General features: G+C 39.8%; 1 protein-coding gene across 2 annotated transcripts in view; it reads right to left on the reverse strand.

Annotated features, from left to right (window-relative positions):
- PHACTR1 (phosphatase and actin regulator 1) overlaps nt 1-20,624 on the reverse strand; it is a 129,295-nt gene that overhangs the window by 62,640 nt on the left and 46,031 nt on the right. Inside the window, exons 2-4 of one of the 2 annotated variants that reach the window (XM_008497130.2) lie at nt 7,983-8,063; nt 1,277-1,459; nt 119-325 (exon numbers count right to left, since the gene is read on the reverse strand). In XM_008497130.2, coding sequence (XP_008495352.2) covers nt 119-325; nt 1,277-1,459; nt 7,983-8,063 — 471 coding nt within the window. The remainder of the gene's footprint in view (nt 1-118; nt 326-1,276; nt 1,460-7,982; nt 8,064-20,624) is intronic. The other variant, XM_030446555.1, reaches the window with a different exon arrangement.

Below are 20,624 nucleotides of genomic sequence, written 5' to 3' on the forward strand. Positions count from 1 at the left end.
AACAACCACGTGCAAACAGTGTTACAGAAGGAGGAAGGACATTGAGAACCTTTCTGTAAGGACAGCTTTTTCCTATAAGGGAAAGGGTGGTTCTGAGGGTCCAGGAACACCTACTTACCAGTTAAGTGGCTGGCAATCCTGGCAATAGGTTTAGGAGGCAGGGCAGGGGGCTGTTTGAGGAGGGACAACTGTTTCACTGGGGTGTCCTCATGGTCTCCAGGGAAAGCGGCAGATTTTTTGGGGGGAAGTAGCAGGACTGACTTAGCTGTAGGATCTTGGGACAGGAGGACGCTGGATTCATTGGATGTGGGGCTCTCTTCAGACACTGGAGGACACAACCACATCATAGACGCAACAACGTTATGTGCAAAGCAGCAGTGGATACAGCCATAGTACAAGAAAAGCAGCACAGCAATGCAGATTCAGAAAGACTAATAGATTTCACTGAAACATCATATGGCACAGAAAAGGAGGGAGAGAGAAAGAAAGAGAGAAAAAGAGAAACACTAACACATAGCTACACAACAGCCAAACTTCACATTACCTTTGACAGAAGCCAGCTCCCTTATGTGAGGCTGAGACATATTCCCACATCTTGAACACAAATTGAGAGCTTTAAAATGTCACATCTCAGATGGTCTGTCACCACAGCTTGCTCAGGACTAGATAAGTTAGCAGGTGGCCTCTAAACTTATCACAGGGCCTACTCCATTTCTAAGAGGCTGCACAGCTGCTGAAGGCCTTGGATGAACACTTCTACCAGTCACTTTTCCTCACTTGACCTTCATTCACAACTCTCAGCATTAAGTGATGCAGAAAGAGGAGCAAACTAGATTTACAGTGTTGCTGTCCCTCTGCAAGGCTTGGGAAAGAAGCACAGAGAGCCTTCCTATGGTAGGGCAGGTGGTCATGTTAGCTACTGAAGGCTGCGAGGTGTGAACATCACCCAACACCACGCAGTAGGTAAGGGCACGATGATGTATCTTAAGGCTTAAAAATGTTGTCAGCTCTGCTCTAGTTCATTGGCACAGCTGAGATGTAGCTGGAGAGTTAGAAATCTACTCTTAAATGTTGGCAAACTGCAAGTTACTTGCATAGTAGAGGTTACATCTACACCGAGTCAGTCAGAATTTCTCATGGGACTTCCCCTTCTTCTACATCAGAAGTTCTTAGCCTTCAGCAAGGATTTCTCAGGGCTAGACACCTAATGTTAGAAGTCAGAAACTCATTTAAAACAGCTTAGCATATCTACATCATAATGTAAATGAGATATTACCTGTCCCATCCATGATCTCTGTGGTTGGGAGCACCTCATATGAGCAGGGTTCCCCAGGTGCTGGTCCTGATTCCAGTTCTGCTAGGGCTGGCAGTGATACTTGGCCGGAGCTCAGCACTTGCCCAGGACCCAGAGGCTGCCCATTCTCCAAAGCTCCTTCTTCATTTGGTATGGAAAGTTCATCTGTTCATGGTTGGAGGAAAGTGGAACAACAACAGAAGATATATAAGTAAGATGCAGAAAGAATTTTAAATAAAATCTGTTATCTCTGTCAGCTTACTTGAGGAATCTGAACTGAGATCTTGTATGTATACAGAAAACACAGGGATAAGGATCAAAATAATGTCTTGCATATCAAAAATCCAGCTTGTGCAGAGCAATTTTTTGAGATGTCAGGCTGCAATGTTCTGCCCTCAACAGTTTTACAGAAGACCAACAGCATTTCACTTGTTTCAAGGGGTTATTAAGATCTGGAAATAATCTGTCAAATATCTGCGAAGTATCTGTTTTCTTTGCTTTTTCTAGACTGGTCATTATGATCTATGGTCTAAGCTGGATGGTTCCTGGCCATATTCCATCTATGGGGACATGAAGCCTCATCCACAAAATCTGTTTTTCATCTTTCTCTGTTGAAGCTGGGAAGTGAGGAATGAATGGACTGGAATTGAAGCTATGAAGATTTATTAGAGAACGCTAATATGCACAGCATATAATAATAATAACAACAATAATAAAAAATTATAATTCACTTCCCTTACATAATTTTTTATGTTCTAAGGGGTACATAAAACCACAGAAGTGTGTCCCTGTTTTACACGCAAGAGAAAACATTACAGCTCCCAGCATCCAGAGTTTAAGAAAGGGAGGGAATAACTTTTAGAGCTGCCTTGTGTAAGGTCTTGATACTGGAATATGGCAGATTCCATTTAGAAAGCCTGTTGTTAAAGTTATTAATAGTCTCTTCTCTACCAGCAAAATTTCTGTAAGAGAAGCTGGTATTTTCTTTCCTATCAAGCCACTTTACGTTAGAAACAATACAGTTCAGAAGTGAGGGATCAGATCATTCTCTATGGTGTCAACCACCTTGATTTTTTTCTCAGACCTTGTTATGCATAGCACTTCGGTACCTGGAGGCAATGACCACATAGACAAATCAATTATAATTTTATAAAGTGTTCAGCCCTTGTGGTTATGAATGGACACCTGAAAATATAGCTGGAATGTGACTTGTAAGACTAAAAACAGCAAGCAAATACAGGGAGCCTTGTTTTACTATGCATTTAATGTTTTTGAAAACAAACTGAAGATTTCAGGATCTAGATCTTGATTTTCGCTCAATGTACGAAGCAGAGATGTACATCATTCAAATGAGTGCACATTTCCCCCTTCCAGGACTATAAAGTGCTTAACTCTTTGGAAAAAAAGACTGATAAGAGAAAAAAAATTAAGTCTCACTAAAGTGTCGGAACACAGCAATTAACAAGTCTGAAAATACGTTAGCTGATAAGTATTCAGAATTATGTTTCTGCCTTTTACAGGTTCTCTATGTCAAGTGAAGATGGTCTCCTGCTTATTTTGGAATTACTAGAAATGCCAATGTCTTGACTTTCTTGTTTTTACTGGAGGCTTTCTGAAGGCCTAGAGAGCTATTATGGTAGACAGCCACATCAAACTAGACTGAAACATGACCCAACATCTGTCATAGTTTTCATAGCAAACATCTGAGCTGGCTGAAAGGTGAAAACACTAATCACAACCCAGAGTTTGGGCCAATTGTTTGCAGCAGTCTCCTGCAGTGGTCATTCAATACAAACCTGGTTACTTCCTTAGGCAGCATAAAATCAACCAGGCAGTATTTAAGCTGAATGTTTTTCATCTTAAGTGTTTGGGTGGATATGCTGTGTATTCTGTGCTTGCTCTGTCTCCCTCTCTGTCTCTTACAAACACACACTTTTACATGTATTTGGGATAGGGGCTCCTGCCATCTCAGTTATCTGGTTCCAAGAAAGAATGTAACTATTTCTTATGTGGAGCAGCTTATGCAGAGATTGTGTCCAGCAATATTCCTCAGTTAAGTGCAGGACTAGTAATTTAATGCAGGAATAATCGTAACTGTGAGCAGACAAGAAACATACATGATAAAACCAATAACATTTAATTTTTGTAGGGATGCCTGCACATTCTAATGAAGTTGGGTGCCAACTGTAAACATGCTGAGCATCTTGAAATCTTTCTGTCTTAAATGCACCTTGCACTTCTCAAGGTATACTCAGCATGATTTAAGATGACATCATTCAAATGACCCATTGATGATTTATGATTACAAAGAAGTAAAATGTGACACAAAATTTTGGCTTTTACTTTTGTCACAAAACCAAGCATGACTACTTTCTGTACTGACTGTGTAACTTGTTTTAATTTTCCCTCTGAATAACTCCAATCTTCATTTAGAATCTAAAATTCAGTCTTGGACTTGACTGAAATCAGCACACATGCCACAGAAAAATGGCTGAAAAATACACCCTTAATCAGATCTCGCTTAAAGAAATGCTACATAGGGAGCAGTTCAAGTAAAAGAAACTGATCAAAGATATGGATAAAATAGAATAAGTTAATGTTAATTAATCCTGGATCAGAGACATGCTTGAAAACCAGATATAAAAGGTAAATTACTTATTATTTTTGAATTACTAAAAGCTGACATACAATGGAAAAGAATCCCGGTAACGCAATTATTACATAGACACAGATGAATTAGTCTTCAGGAACTGGCTATTAATTTATTTTTGCACAGTGATAATGTATCTCATCTTTTGTTCTCACACTTGCTAAATCCTTTGCTGTGTTTTCACAAAGCCAGCTGCTACTTCTAAGTGGAGAAAGACTTTCCCTAAATGCATGAGCTTTGATAGTGCCATCAGAGTGTGAATCAGATCGATCTGGAGGGCACCAGAGAGTAGCTTGATGGCTGCAGCAACAGGAACACATAAAGGCTGCTCTTAATTTACTCAGGAGTCTCCCCACACCTGCAGCCACTGAAGAAACAGGACCTGAGAGAAAATTCTCTGATGCAAAAGCTAGGAAGGACAGAGAAAATCTCATGTTCTTCTCTGACATTTCCCCCATGGGTCAGGGGATGGGAAGTATTCTGGCATGCAGTCAAGACCTGTCCATAGGGCTGCTTCCGAGCCTTTGTCACTCCCTTAGCACAGCAGCTGGGATGCTCCTTGACTTAAATGTCTAAGCAGACTTCTGATTTTGTGGGATACTGTGGGGTTTGAGTCAGGCTGTTATATGGCTGTCCTCCCTGCTTCCAGAGGACTTCAAATCCTTTCAATATACTGAAGCTGCAGCACAACTGGCTCTCAGGTGGCTGTCATGCCTTCCTCCTTGCTGCCAAAGCAAATTCTTCAAACATGCTCGCCTACTGCCACAAAAGCTGCCTAAGCACGTGAGTGCAACCCTTCCAAATCCTGTCAGGATTTAGGTAACCTCAAATTTGAGTCTAAATCTATCATCTTGATCAGTTAGAGAGTACAAATACACAAAAGAATAGAAGATGAAGACTGGCCATGCTTCCTTGCAGAATCATTGAGACATCATCTCTGAAGTTACCAACTAGTACACACCCATGTTCAAAAATTCCTCACTACAGGCAATCTTATCTATATTCAGATAAAATAGGAAGAGGTTATCAAAATAATACAAGTAGATTCAATTCTTTGACTGGCACCATGGAACAGCTGGCTGTTCTAAAGACAGATATTTTTGTGACAGTTGTGCCTTCATGTCAAAACCAAAGTTTATCTATGTGTGGGAGAAAGTGTACAGCAAAAATGTGAACTCTCTTGAATGCTGTGGTACGTTCTGGGTTGCAGGTGGAAGTTTTATTTTTAACCTCTTGGCATTGCCTACCAACAAACTATTAGAACTGCAGGTGCCTCATCAGGCACTTCAACTTACAATTTTTCCCAAAGTATATAGTATTTGAAAAAATTACAACCTTTGCCCACATTCTTAGAAGACTCAAGTAAAGAACCCTGGAAAGAGAAGACAACAGAAACTGATTCAGTCATGAGTCTGGCCCTTGTGAAGAAAAGACATCTCTGCAGTTCAGTCTGGAGTGAATTCACTTGACTAGTTCAAGGTTGGGGGTCACTGAAGCAATAAAAGTCTTTCTTACTTCCCAAATATAGCAGATGGACTACATTGACTCTCCCCTATGTGAACATTGGGACTTGCTGTGCTCTGCTTTTACCTGCTGGATGACATGAAGTCACCTGAAAAGTCAGGAAATCCTAAAGCAAACAGGTCGGAGTGTCATTGTACTGAATAGGTGAAAAAACTTGCTAACTCCACTTTTCTTCAACATAGAAGATAGGATAAAACCAATATTAAATACACTGACAGCTTCAGAATTTTTGTTCTTGGGTCAATCTATGCACATTAAATTTCCATTTATCAGTATGGATTTTTTTTTTTTTTTAAAGAAAGAAAAAGGCAAAACTACTCACAGGCTGATTCTGTCTGCTTTCTCCACCCCTTAGGAAAGGGAAACAATGAGATTTAACATTACAGCTACACCTATTGCCTGTGCACAATGCCTGCTGGCACAGAAGGTGATACCATCATCAAATAAAGCCTTCTGCTATGAAGTGCTGAATTCTGCTGTGTGTTCTTGAAGGATTAGAGATTACCTAACAGGAATTACCAGGAAAATGCTACTTCTGCTTAAGGTTCACAGTGAGATAAAATATCCTTTGTTAGAATTACTCTTGGATTATTACACCAATGAAGGAAATCTTGCTTTTGTTCTGCAAATCCTACCTTGCTCATATCCTTATCCTTGCTCATCAAAGCTACTTGATCACTGCTACTGTACTTGTGTATTAGCACTTTCTTCTCTGCCCTACCTTTTTCTTCCAAGAAGTATCAATTCTTAGCTTCCTGTGCTTGCAGCCAGCAGGAAATAATGAAGGATAGTGAATAAGGAGCCCAGCTGTTTTGCATTACAGCTTCCCTTTTAGTGGCTCCTGACAGCGAAAAGTCTGATGTCTCCGCTTTTTCCACTGGAAATAGGATGAAGCAGCATGTGTTTCAGGACATTTTTTTCTGATTTCAAAAGGTGAAAATTGACTATATAGACAGATTAATTTATTTTTTTTCAGATGAGGACCTCCAGACAGCTTAGCATTTGCTTCACAACATCACATAGAAGATTGCAAATTAGAGAATTATTTGATGAACAGGGAAAGTTGCAACACTTTGGTAGCAACACTGAGAGCAGGGTCAGGCTGCACAGGAAAGCTTCTTCCTGGGAATACCTATAGGCTTGTGTGGGGACAAGTCAGAAAGCAGCTACATGTGGGATGTGTGGCAGTGATGAGGGAAAGCTCACTCTGGATGGTGGTGAGACTGAAGTCTGATTTCTGGCCCAGCTGGGGCACTGGATAGGGAGCTATGCCACACACTTGGTGTGACAGCCTGCTGTGCTTTGCTGGCCCTTGGGATGCCTGCCTCATGCAGATCTGATCTGAGTTACATGCCAAAAGTGGAAAAGCCAAAGAAGTGAGAAGGGCAAACCTTTTGCCAGGTGTTATTTTATACCCTGAAGTTGCATCTGGGATGACTTCCAAAGAGCAGGCCATAGTGAGAGCACAGGCAGTATTAGATGTAAAGGATTAGAAGCATCTAATAGAAATAATGGATAAAAACTGCAGAACTTAATGACAAGCAGCTTTTTTCTTTGGTTGTGCAATGTTTTTTATTTTTGTCCACTTTAAAAATTAAACGGGTCAGGTTAGTAAATTTTTAAAGTGTCCTTTCACAACAAGCTAGTTTAAAAAAGCAAGTAAGCAAGTAGCAGATTTAAATCCTCCAGGCTTTATAAAATAGACCCTGTTTCTAGTATCTCTGAAAATTTATAACTTCCATTGACTTCTAACAGTTTTCTGCTGATATAGTTAAAGACTTTTTGACTTTGAATTAACAGGGCTCTAAAACACATGTAAGTTTTTATTGAAACTAAGAGGCAACTCTGTCATGTCTTTATATAATCTGCCGAAAAACATCACCTTAGTTGTTGACAAGGGAAGCAGCAAGACAAATAAAAGGTGAGGTGAAAGATTGACACATATGTAATAAATGCCAAATATGTGTTGCATTAATACTGTAAAACAAAGGTTTTTGTAAAACACTGGTGTTTTCCATAAAAAAATACATCACCAATTCAACAAATTAGTTACCGTGAATGTGGAATTACATCTTCTGAGTGGTTGCACGAGAATGTGCACTGTTCTGTGCCAGTCAGTATCCAAAATCTTTAAACATTTCCCTTTTCCACAATAGTTACTCCCACAGTGACTCATACTGACCATGATAACACATGTAGGCACAGACCCACTCCATCTCTCTGCAGTCTGGATGCCTTGCTGGTTTGCAGTGACTGACCCCTGCACATTGCCATGATTTATATTTCTACTTCTTTACAGTTCTGATTAGCTTCCAGTTTTACCTGAATATCTAACTATCACATTCCTCCAATGGAAAGGGCAAGTTCATGGTAAAACCAAACAAGATGTGCAAAGACCTTATTCTGCTCAATCTTACAATTCAGGATTGGATTGCCAGTTCTTAATTGTTACAATAATATTTGGCCAATCAAGTATATGGGATATCAACTTAAGGCTGTGAAAAGAACACTTACCTTTATCAAAAATTTCTTTCAGCACTCCTCGTTTTATAAGCTCCTCTCTGCTTTGCCTCATTGATATTTTTCTTTCCAAAGCTGTAAGCAAAAGAGAAAGGTCAATACAAACAGAATAGAAGGGAAGTAATTATTTTAAAAGGCTCTGTGGCTTTTAACTCGTTTAAGAAATGCTTTTTCTCCTCTTCAAGTCAGTGGCAAATTAGCATCCCAAAATACAGGCTACTGGTGGCCACCCAGAGAACCTGCCCACTGCTGAAGTACAGCCATTACTGACAGATCTGTCTGTGCTACAGACTGACCAACTTGAGGCCATGCCTGCATTCCCACTGCTTAATTCTGACACAATCCAAGCACTGCTGTGGAGAATTAAGAGAGAGCAGACAGAGAAAAAGGCAATTACTGTGGAAGCTGGAAAGAGAAAAGTAGGAAAGGAGGCAATGTGAAGGATCACACTGGTGAAAGAGGTGGCCATGGACTAGCACCTCTGCTGCCATGAAGCCAAGGCTTGTTTGCCACTATCTCCAGAGAAAGGAGATCAAGGCATTTAGGACAGTGCAAAAAAAGAGCTGTTTAGTAAAGCCTCCTCCTCCCTGGAGGAGTGCTTTCTCTCCTAGAGGGTGTAAATGAGGGAAACTCCATGAGAGCCACTGCAATTTACACCAGGTCCACACAAGGCTGTTCAGTCCTGTACTGCCTGCTTGGAGACCGTGGTCACTGAGGCAGCAAAACGACAGAGAGAAATTACATGTTTGTTTAGTGCAGTGGTAATTAAAACCATGTCCAATTAACCAAAACACCACAAAGGACATGCATCCAGGCAAAGAGCTGAAAGCCAGCAAGCTAGGGGCACAAGAAGTGATGTGCGGGAGCGGCTATGACTGCGTGTGCTCTGTGAGAAACAATCTTGTCCCTGCCAAAAAAGAGGCAGAGTCAAGGGCGAATCACTTCTGCCATATGCTCCCCTATCAGACCCAGCACAGATGCACGCAGACACAAAGGAACTGGGACTTAGCATCTTCAGTCTGCCTGAGGCAGATTTAAAGCAAGAGAGGCTCTGAAACCCTCTCTCCATCCCTGAAAACACAGGAGTGTAGCCTTTTCTGGCCCTGCTGCATGTTGGCTGTTTCTGCAGGGGCAGAGGATACTTGGTGGATTAGCTATGCTTACACTGACACACTGCATTCAGCAACTTATTTACTGCCAGATATGTCTGGCTGAGCATGAAGGAGGCAGTCAGCTCTGCTTCACTTTCTTTTTCTATGTGATAAATTTAGGTTTCCCAATTTCTACAATCAGTTTTGAACATGTATTCTTCAGGACAAAGAAGGCCAGTAGGTACAAACACTACCTAGACGCACCCTCTGACCTTCAGCATAGATCAGAATTAGCGCCAGGTCCCTGTGCTGAGGCACAAGACCCCATACTCATTAGCCAGCCACATGGTACAGTTTTATTTTTCAGCCTGTTAACATAACAGCCATTTTCCAGAGTGCCTTAGCCTCATCTGAAGAGAAGTGCTTGCTGGCTTCCAATGAAATTTTTATTTCTAGGTTTCTAATATACTTTTGAAATGAAATACCCAAAAATCAGACGCTAGAGTCATGTTGCAGACTGCTCTCCAACCTGCTTTTCCCTGCACTGAAGGGGCCTTGTTCTGGTATGGTATTTAAAGCTTTTTCCTCATCCTTCTTAAGATTAACTGTTCTCATCCCCTCAAAAAAACCTCAAAACAAAACAGAAAACCCAAACAACCAAACTAGAACAAGCTACAGGTAACTCCCAAATTTTCTTCCATTCTTCTTTAAGAACTTCCAAGTTGTTAAAACCCTGACAATTTGGTGTCACTCAGCACCTTTTCCAATAAGTCTGGGAAAGTATAATTTTCTGTAAGTGTATGCAGCAAACAGTCTTTTTGAGGTTGTTCTGCAATGGGTATTGAGTTGGGTGAAACTACAACAAAGCAGTAGTTTCTGTATAAAGACAGCAGCACTGCTTATAAAATAAAGATACGGGTAAAAACTGCTATTTCTGTACTATACCTTAAAAACCTTAAAAGCAGTAAAAACTGCTATTTCTGTACTATACCTTAAATAGCCAAGTAACAGATACACATTTTGCATACAAATGCACAATTGCTACACACCCCGACTCACCCTCCTGCCTATTCAGCAGCTGGCTATGCAAGGTAGGAGTGTTAAGGCTGAATTTCTGGCTTGGAAGAGCCATCACACAATTAAAGCAGTGGTAAGGAACGTGGCAATTTTGTGGACTGCAGTAAAGGCTTTCAGGGGACCAACTGCTCTAGGAGGGGTAGCAGGACATTTTGAAGAAGCACAGAAGTACCTTTCTCAAAACAATTGCTGGGCAAGATACTCAAGTACTGACCAAGTCTTCTTGAAGTCATGGACTGTTTTTGCAGTCTAGGAGAATTTTAAAGATAGAACATACTTTTACTGGAAGATACAAGTTCTTCAGATGCTCCCTTTTAGTTGTAATTCCCTTCTGCTCAAGAATGAAAAAAAAACCCCACAATCCTCCGATTTGAATCCCAGACTAAAACAATTTTTTGTTTCCAAATCCTTTCTAAGTAGGTACAGGACTTAAAGTATTAATTATTTCCTTGCTAAGCCAGTTTAATTAATAAGATATTTAGAGGAAGGGCATGCTGGGCTAAGAGCAGCACTGAATGATAATAACAGATGTTATACTAAAACTACAGAACATGCTGCCTTCCTTTAATACAAATCTTCCTCCAAAACAAGTCTCACACATTTAAATTCATAAACTGCTACACTACTGCTGGATCAGGTGGAAGAAAAAATTACAAGAGCTTAGATGCAGAACTCATTACAATCTAACAGCCTGAACAATGAAATGTTTCACTTAGTCTGGATTTCTCTGGCAAAGATTGTGTATTATTTTAAGGAAGGATTTTCTTTTCAAGCAAAAAGCTGATACAGAATAAATTCATTCACTCTCTACTGAGAAGTGATCCATTCACAGCAGAATATAAATAAAACCCTCTGAATTAATTCTTGATTCATGAGAACCTTGTGAATTCTGCAACAGGGAAAAATGAAACATAATTAATACTTAACAAAAGATGTATTACTTCATTGGTGAATTTCCTTGGTGATTAACCTCTTTTTGTTCATTCGTACAATCTTCCAGGAGATTAGAAATAAGCACTAAGCCCTTTTTATGGGGTCTACTTATGCCAGAAACCAGTTTTCTAAGAAATTCATCAAGTCACCAAGAAACAATCAGTTACTAGCTTATAGAAATGATCATATGGGTACTTTATGGCATAAGCATACAGACTTTGCCAGTGTGCTCTGCAGTGTGCTGTTTCTTTTAAGTTCTGAAGAACTAACAGCAGGAAATGTTTTTATTAATGCTTCTGAGCTGGTGTTTTTGAACTCCTCCCTCAGGAGCAGCACCCCTCTGCTGTTCAAGCAAAGGTTTTCTCTGTGGCAGACCCATTAAGATCAGTAAAGCCCTGACAGGGTCAGGAGGATTTCCTGCCCCTTCATTCTGGAAACCAGTCACACTTTTGTCTTTATTCCTTTATTAAGCTGTTGCTCTCCACGATGGCAGTGATTGTGGGCTGCTTCTCCAGCTGAGAAGGTGAAGCTTGCCGCTGCCTCTGTGCCAAATGCTTCTGCTGCTCCATTAACCAGCCTAAGAGGTGTTTACATAGTTAGGAAACATAACCTTTCTGTTCTTCCCATCCTTCCCTCCAAGAGAAAAACATCTCCGATGAACTCTTCTGCATATATATGAGAATAAACTAGTCCTCATTGCATAACTTGTCATGTTGCTGCATAAACCAAAAGCCAGACAAAAAACCAACCCCTTCTGTCTCATCTGACAACCAAAACTAAACCCCAGCCTTTGCCAGCCCGGTGGTTCTTAAACTTGCCTTTGTCTTAAAAATAGCACTAGGGTTTGCTTTGCATGAGTTCTTCCTTTGGAAGGCCACTATAATTTTAATGAAGATTTTAGGAAGTAAAGGTCGTTACAGGGAGGGAGCTTCAAGCAGAAGCTTTCTTGTGCATGAATTATTTTTGGATTCAACAGGCAGAAATTTGCTTTGCTAATAATTCCAATCTGAATAATTACAAATGAGTAAACCAATTGCTTGGCACAGTGTTAAGATAAACAACCATCAATATTTTGTTTAGACTTGTAAGGAAGGAGAGATTTTCATTTGTGATGGATTATGTATTAAAACATACTTCATCATCTTGAAAGTCTTCCAACTACACAGACTTTCTTGATAAACAAATGGAGCAGGATTAATCTGAGACAAAAGTTTACCATGGGGGCTTCTGCCTCTTGAGTTGCCCTCATACATAAAGAGCAAGTCTCAGCCACAGTTGACCTCAGACTAATGAAAGCATCTGAAACAGGCTGAACTGCACACCTTGGAAGTGGCTCTTAGTTTTTACCTTCCATTAAGGCAGCCAAGGCTGAGTAGTGAGATAAGAATTAGGGCTCCACTCCTGGAATAAAAATTGATTCAAGAGGGTAGTTTCAAGAAAATAAATAAATGCTGCTGTAGATAAAAGAGTTGGGGAAAATTTTGTAATTGTGTCAGTTCACGCAGGGGTCCGTTCATTTTGAGACTCTTGCTATAGCTGTGAATGACACCCTGCATTGCTGCTGTGAGCTTGTGGCTTGCCCAACACCAAAACACAGCTTGACTGAAAGAACAGTGAAAGACTGAAAGACTGAAAGAAATTAGCTTTGCTCAATGCTAAATATGAATTTTGCTTGGTTCCAAATATTCATAAGTCTCTGGAAGCCTAAGGGAAGAAAAAATATTCCCACAGGTTTCTGAGGCTTTAAGATTTAAAGTTCCTTACAGAAGTTTTGCGTCTCTCTAATCTCAGACTGGGTCTTCCTGTAACAGTACCATCTACAAAAGCTGACTCAGATTACTATCTGGTAAGGATAGATAAGGACTACCATTTTGTCTGTAATGTCCACACATGACAGTTCTTGTTCTGGCTGTAGTCCAGCACTCTTATTTTTTGAGATTACAAAATAAGTGAACATCACTGGAGAAGAGATATGTGGGTACTAAAAGTTAAATCTAATAAAAAAAGAAAAAAATCCCACTTGGTAAATGAATAATGTAGAAAATGTCTATGATGTGCTATAAGACAAATTAATTTACCAGGAACAAAACTCATAGAACCACAGAATTTTCAGGGCTGGAAGGGACCTTTAAGATCATCTACTTCCAACCGCCCTGCCATAGGCAGAGACATCACTGATACCACAGTGGATGAATAACTCCAATCACTCTAGAAGCAAACCAGTATAATTATTATAATTATAGAGGTGGAAAAGTAAGGTAAAACCACACTGAAACAACTTGGCTTGTCATCAAGTCACTAGATTAGTAGCAAAGCAACAGACAGTGGCCAACACATTATGCTAAGAAATTAACATTCTAGGCTTAAAATTTGTTAATCTAAAATTAAGACAAAATAATAGGAAAAAGAGGTAAAACTCACCACCAACTCTTATTTATTTTACTTTATTTTGTTTCCAGTCTTGTAAGTACAACTGCATTTATTTTATACTTTGTAGACAGTTCTATAGCCCCCAGCTCTTGGGGGAGAAGGACATAGAGCTCATGGAATGAGTCCACAGGGCCATGAAGGTGATCAGAGGGCTGGAGCACCTCTCCTGTGAGGACAGGCTGAGAGAGTTGGAGTTGTTCAGCACGGAGAAGTCTCCAAGGAGAGCAGCCCTATAGTACCTGAAAGGTCCTACAGGAAAGCTGGGGAGGGACTTTTGACAAGGGTGTGTAGTGATGGGACAAGGGGTAATGGCTTTAAACTGTAAGAGGGGAGATTTAGATTAGACATTAGGAACAAATTTTTTCTTGTGACTGTGGTGAGACACTGGCACAAGTTGCCCAGGGAGGTTTTGTGTGACCCCTCCCTGGAAGAGCTCAAGGCCAGGTTGGATGGGGCTTTGAGTTACCTGGTCTGGTGGGAGGTGTCCCTGTCCATGCACAGGGGTCAGAACTAGATGATCTTTAGGGTCCCTTCCAACCCAAAATATTCTATGATTCTGTGACATTATGACTATTTAAAACCCAGAGAAGACAATATTAGCACACAGCTAATTGCTTTCACAGAAATTCAGATCAGTCCGAGACACCAGTCCATCCCCAGGAGGAAGCACTGGACTAGGAGCATGGCAAATCTTTGTTCGTGACAGGCCTGTGAAATTGTACAGTAAAAACACACACATTCCTTTGAGCATGCAGGATCAAACTGGAAATTCCTAGTTATTAACTGGAAGAGTTTAAGAGGTGTAATAGTTGCCACACCTGGTAACTACAGAAAAACTGAATTCCCTCTTGCTTACTGATGGTGAAAGAAAGCAAAACTGGGGAAAAAGCATAGATCAGCTTTAATAAAACTCTAGATTTACTCTCATAATTACTGCATGTAAACTACCAGAAGACTGACTCAGGAGGCAAAAGCATGTAAAGTCAAATCTGTAAACACAGAACCACAGGAGCTGAACAAAATACTGCAAACCACACTAAGCAAAGAAGGTCACAGTATAGTAACACAACCAAGAACTCAGCAAACACAAGGAAAGGCACAGAAATAAAGTCTGAACAACTCTACAATAATTAACTAAAGAAATAAAAAATCTAAGCTAAGAGTGGACCGTTTTTCATAGAGAAGGACTGAAAAAAATCATTGAAATCAGATGTCTTCTGAGGCAAAAAACTAAACTTTAACTAGATCCAAAGAATTCCAACGTAACAGATTTTGCAGGCCAAGCAGAGCACAACTGGCAGAAGATGAATACATGAAAACAGGAGATAAAACAAGAAATCTTTTAAAACATAACAAAACGTGTGTGTTTGAAAAAATCTGAGAAAATGGGAGTGAAAGAAAATGAGACTATAGACAGTGTTAAGCATCCTAAGCATTACCACCATCTACAGCAAATCAACAACAGCAAACAAACATCAAAACAGAACTCCAGTGTGTCAATGAACTGTGATAGTCTACCAATAGTATTTTGAAAAGACTCACATTTTCATCTTCTTTCTACAAAATTGCTTTTCTTGTCACATTTGAGAAGGATTGTACAGCAGGTTAAAGAGAAATTCAGAAAGCCAACCAGAATATTGGAAAACCACATGCCTCCTGTTTTTTCTCTTGCAGCACAGGATTTTCATGAATTCCCAGGTAACACTAGGTCAAGAACTAGAAAGCTGAGCCACCAGCAGGTACTGTTTTCCACAACTTAATGAAAAATGAGGCTCTGCAGCCTTATTAAAGAAATCAACAACAAGGTAACACAGCATATCTTAGAAATACACATGCTCTGCAATTACAGTGTCACTACAGAACAAAAACATGCCCTGGACATTCTGAAGGTATAACTTAAGTATCAAAAATGGTAATAACAGGGTGGTACTGACTTATTTTAAGGCTTTCATCCAAGTAAGAAACAGGCTTGAACAGCCCATGCTGATGTCCATACATACCCTAAGGAGCTATAGCTAAAGATAAATTAAGCATAGCTATTACCACCACAGTTGTTACTGCAATGAAGCTATGTCCAAAGTGCCAGTGGAAGGCATATAACACAATCCCTATAGTAGGAGATCCATTCCTGTTTTCATATGGACCGCTAGGAGATGAAATTATGGCTTTTCCTACAGGCTTCTGCATTGCAACATGCAAAAGCTGAAGCATCAAAGAAACAGCAAGAACATGGGTTCTACTCATCAAGCCTTTGCAGCCAGGCACAAGTGGTGCCATCTGAAATTACTATAAAGAAATAAATATGCAGGAACACCATCACTACCAGTTCATCCTCAAAAAATTTTGCTTCTAAGTGACTCAAATTGCTTTAGACACCTCGCTGTCTCAGATTTCTGTATATACAACAAACAATAACTATGCTAAAAGCAAATTAGTGAAGAGCTGGGCTAAGTACCTGAAGTATGTTTTGCTTACCCTGAGAAGATGGTACTCAAACACCACTGCAGCAGGGATCTGCAGTGTGATCTGTAAAGGTGGAAATGCCTATTTGCAAAATTCTGCTGCAGAATACTGCAAGGGACCTTCCACAAAGCCAAAAGCAAAGCCTACGCATGGTAGGCATCGCTAGAGTAAGAATTCCTGTGGCTCTCCATAGCTGAACAGAATTCTCTCCAGAACAGAGTTCACAAGTGGGCTATAAATAACTAGGCAAGCTGCTGCTTTTGGATTTGCTCCTCATCAGACAACACATCCAGATGGCAAAAGAGAGAGCACAGTTTAAAGAAACAAGTCCAGCAGGTGTCAGGAAACTGGATTCTCCAGTGTAACTTTTAGAGGGCAAAGGAGTCAGTTTTCCTGCAACAGAAAGAGTGAAAATATCAAGATAAGACCAAAACAATGGTAGGCTGATGATAAGAAGAGAAGAATACTTGGACAGACCACCAGGAGATGACAACCAAACTACTGGCCAGGATTTGGCCCCTTTGTTTACCAGCTGGGAGGAAGGACCATCCTGTTGACAGAGAAGAGAGGACAAGAAGCATGACTCTTCCTAAAGTAAGAGCAAACTGCTGTGTAGATTTTTCAACAGCTTGTGTTTACCCTACAGCTGTAACCTTACAAATATATAATACCAGGTACCCACAGCCAGAGAGATATGTGAAAGCAATGGATTATGGCCTAACAAACTCTGATTTTGGCTTTATCTGCTGGATGATTCTATTTCACCAGATACGGATCTGGTATAAGTTAAAAAATACCTACCCATCACCCAAAGTGTGTTTTTACATGTACAACACTGCTTGAGTAAATTACCATACAGAAATAGTTCTTCCACTTATGCTGGAGTAATTAGTACATAGCAGCCTCCCAAACAGACATACAAAGCAGATGGATAATTGTATACCTATGTCTGCATGCACACCTAGTTAAAATAAATGTTACTGAGCATACCTTACAACTAAGTAATACCTACTTAAATTCAAAGTTGGCTTAGCACCTTCTGAGAGAGAAGCTATTAAGATTTCAAAGACTTCCTAAAAACCATTGCTCCTGTTGTATGCACAGAAAACCTCAACCAACCACACACAAATTAAAAATGCATTTGTTATTAGAACGAACTGGCATCAACCCTTCATCACAGACCTCTGCTAGGAGCCAAAGTGGAAATAATTCATTTAATACTTGATTATAGAAATGACTGAATCACAAAGCAATTGTGAATTGCAGCTGTCACATCATCCAGCAGTTATCTTTGGATGATATTTTCAGCTCATGCAATGACACTATCTGGTTGATAAATAACAGACTTAATGTTCAAAAAACACCAACCTGTATTTAACACCATTTACACAATATAGTAAAACAGTGCAGTCTACTTTCTGGTTTGGAAGCTGGCAATAATTACAGTAAAGCTACATGTGACATTTCAGTGTAATTTATGCATTTAGAGTCTTGGTCTGATTTTTTGTGCTTTTTTTTTCCTGAAGTTAATTTTCCCAGATGTGGGAAAATTTGCACTATTCATGGTCATCCTCTGGAATCAAAAGAATGAAAAAGGAAGAGACTGGGATCTCAGTTACAGTAACATGAGAACAGAATAGCTATGAGAATTTGCATGGACCATCCTGCCTTATGGTATTGCTCCATTATTTCACTAGGAGATATTTTTAAAAAACCCTATGACAAAAATGGTTTTGTGCTCCTCTATAGCAAATGCTAAGTTATCTGAGAAAATCAAGCATGTTTACACTTGGCACTATATGTTATTTTAGTGCTTTTTATGTGTTCAGAAACATAGTTATAATGCTGATCTGGGATGGGGAAACAGAGTTGAAAGTACCAAACACCTTTATACATTAATAGTTTTGAACTGAAATACCAATATAAGAAGCAAATTCAGAAAAGGAAGGACAGTGAAGTAAAAGAGATACAGTAATAGCCTAGAGACATTTCCTAAAGTGCAATTACATCAAAAATGTAGATAGTATTACATAAAATAAAAGTTTAATGGCAGTCTAATACCTCAGCATTCTAGTGTGTTTCTTCTGTTCAGTACTTAATAAAGTTTATCTGTTAAGGATACAAAAATTCGAAGAGAAAATGGGTAGATTCACAGATTATCTAAGGTTAAAAGCAATAGTACTGAAGGATTAAGGCCATAGTAAACAAGCCAAATATTTTCACATCAGTACTAACCCTGAGGAGCTTCAGCAAGATGGCAAAGTGAAATTCTTCTTTATGAGGAACTGTGGAAATCTTTTTAAGTGAAGTGTCACTTGGAGAATGTTTAAAAGAAATCAATAAAATGAAGAGTAGTAAACTGCCAAGATTAGAGTTCCAAAATCCCTTTCTTAAAGCCAATGAAAGAATTAAAATTGCATGAGAAGAAGAGTGAGTATCCTCTACAGGATTAATAACATTTACAAAGCAAGGAGGAATGCCCCATACATCAAACAGAGGGATGTGGTACTGCTCACTTCTTCACAAAGACACATTCCAGGAAGTCTGGTAATAGGGTGGAGGCAAAATTTGCTGACTGCAGCCAGAACTAAGGCTGACTGCAAGGAGCTACAAAAGATCTTGTGATATTAAGTGACATGTGACAAAATTCAGCATTGTTAAGAGCAAAAAAGACATTAGGGAAAAGGCAGCCCTAATTATACACACTTAATAACAGCTAAATTAGTAATTCTCACTCAGAAGACAAATCTTAGAAACTCTGCAGAGAATTCTCTGAAAACATCATCTTAATGTTTAGGGCAATACAAAAGGAAACGGAAATTAGGAATTATTAGGAAATAAGAACAGCATCTTTGTGCTAGAGCTGCTGCTAATGCAAGTCTGGTTATCTATCTCCAAAAAGACACAACAAAACTAAAAAAAATAAGGAAAAATTGAAAAAAAATGATTAAAGGGATGAGGTATCTTGTAGAGCTGTAAAGAGTAATAGTAAAACTGTGGTTTTTTGTCATCTCTTCTTTCACACCAAGGGCTTGGTCCCCTGATACTCAAAAAATACACAGTACTTGTAACATAGGCTGTGCTCTGCATGAACCAGATGCTCCCTTTAAGTAAAATCAAGGCATAAAACAGGATAGCCAACATCAGAATGCATATTCTACATACCCTCTGGTTGCACCTGCACCAGAGAGGACTCTGACATAGCCTTTCAAAGCATCCCCACAGCTCTTGCACTCTTTCTAGTCCCAGAGATGAGGTGAAACTCATGCCAGAAGGGCTTTTGCCTTCTGAACACATGGAGTGGTCTTCAGCAGCATTGGAACCCCTGCTCTCATGCACCACGGTTATGACCCATCATCATCCTAAATCTGAAGCCATAACAATATAGAGAGATTGAGTCAATGAGTCTGCATCATCAGCTCTCAGGGCCATGGGCCACCCACACTAGAGCAAACAGCATTACAGCAAATTACAAAACAGAAGTCTGGGGAATAGGCAACTGATGGGGAATGCAGCAGAGGTCTGTAACACCATGAACAGTCATCTACTCATTTATAAAATGTCAAAAACGAGGGTATCCAACAAAACAACCCAGGCCCATCCAAAAAGAAAAAAAAAAAGAAAAAAGAAGTGCTTTTGTGTACAATGTCTTATTTCACTGTGGAACCCACTGCAATACACACCCATTAAGGCAAAAAGAAGTGTAATTGGGTTCAAATGACAGAAAGCAATGGAGAACAACTCCACACACGGCTCCCTAACCTGGTTGCAGCTTTTGGCTGTGAATTTCTGAGGGCTGGAATCTGATTTGTTATGTGAAGGGACAGAGAAACACTTGCCTGCTTCTTGCAGATGGTTTTGCTAAACCTAATTGTTGGCTGCAAGAGAAGATTCTGGGCTACATGGACTTTGATCTGCTTTGTCTGTCCTTGAGTGTATTTGTCTTTAAATTATGTGCTTAATGAATCAGCAGAAAACACCCTTGATCATAAAACTCTACACTGCATTCAATTACCTAATTGTTGAGAAATGTGCAAAAGTGTCTCATTCGCCTTTGAAAGGAACTTGTAGTTTATCTCCTCACCATTAATATTTTTTTGGTTTGCTTGTTCTTAATCATTAAATCAGACCTGTTTAGCAATACAGAGTTCAACATGCTGGCAGCTAGAATTACAAAAATGGCTTGAGGTTTCATTGGCTGTACAGGGCTGGTTGCAAAAGTGGCTTACTAGGTAGTGTGGCATGTGGGCTTGGAAAGAACCCTTTCCAGCACGGGCTTCAGGATTTTTCATGTCCTAATTCCAGAGAAAGTTAAGAATTTATTTTTCTTTTTACTTTTTTACGTTCAGATCTAGGGAATCATAGAATCATAGAATTAGCTGGGTTGGAAGGGACCTCAGAGATCATCAAGTCCAACCCTTGATCCACTACCACTGCAGTTACCAGACCATCCAGTGCCACATCCAGTCTCTTTTGAAATAGCTCCAGGGACGGAGAATCCACTACTTCCCTGGGCAGCCCATTCCAATGCCTGATCACCCTCTCAGTAAAGAAATTCTTTCTAATATCCAACCTAAACCTCCCCTGGCACAACTTGAGACCATGCCCTCTTGTCTTGCTGAGAGTTGCCTGGGAAAAGAGA

The sequence above is a fragment of the Calypte anna genome, chromosome 2 (genome assembly GCF_003957555.1).
Source record: "Calypte anna isolate BGI_N300 chromosome 2, bCalAnn1_v1.p, whole genome shotgun sequence".
Taxonomy (NCBI): Eukaryota; Metazoa; Chordata; class Aves; order Apodiformes; family Trochilidae; genus Calypte; species Calypte anna.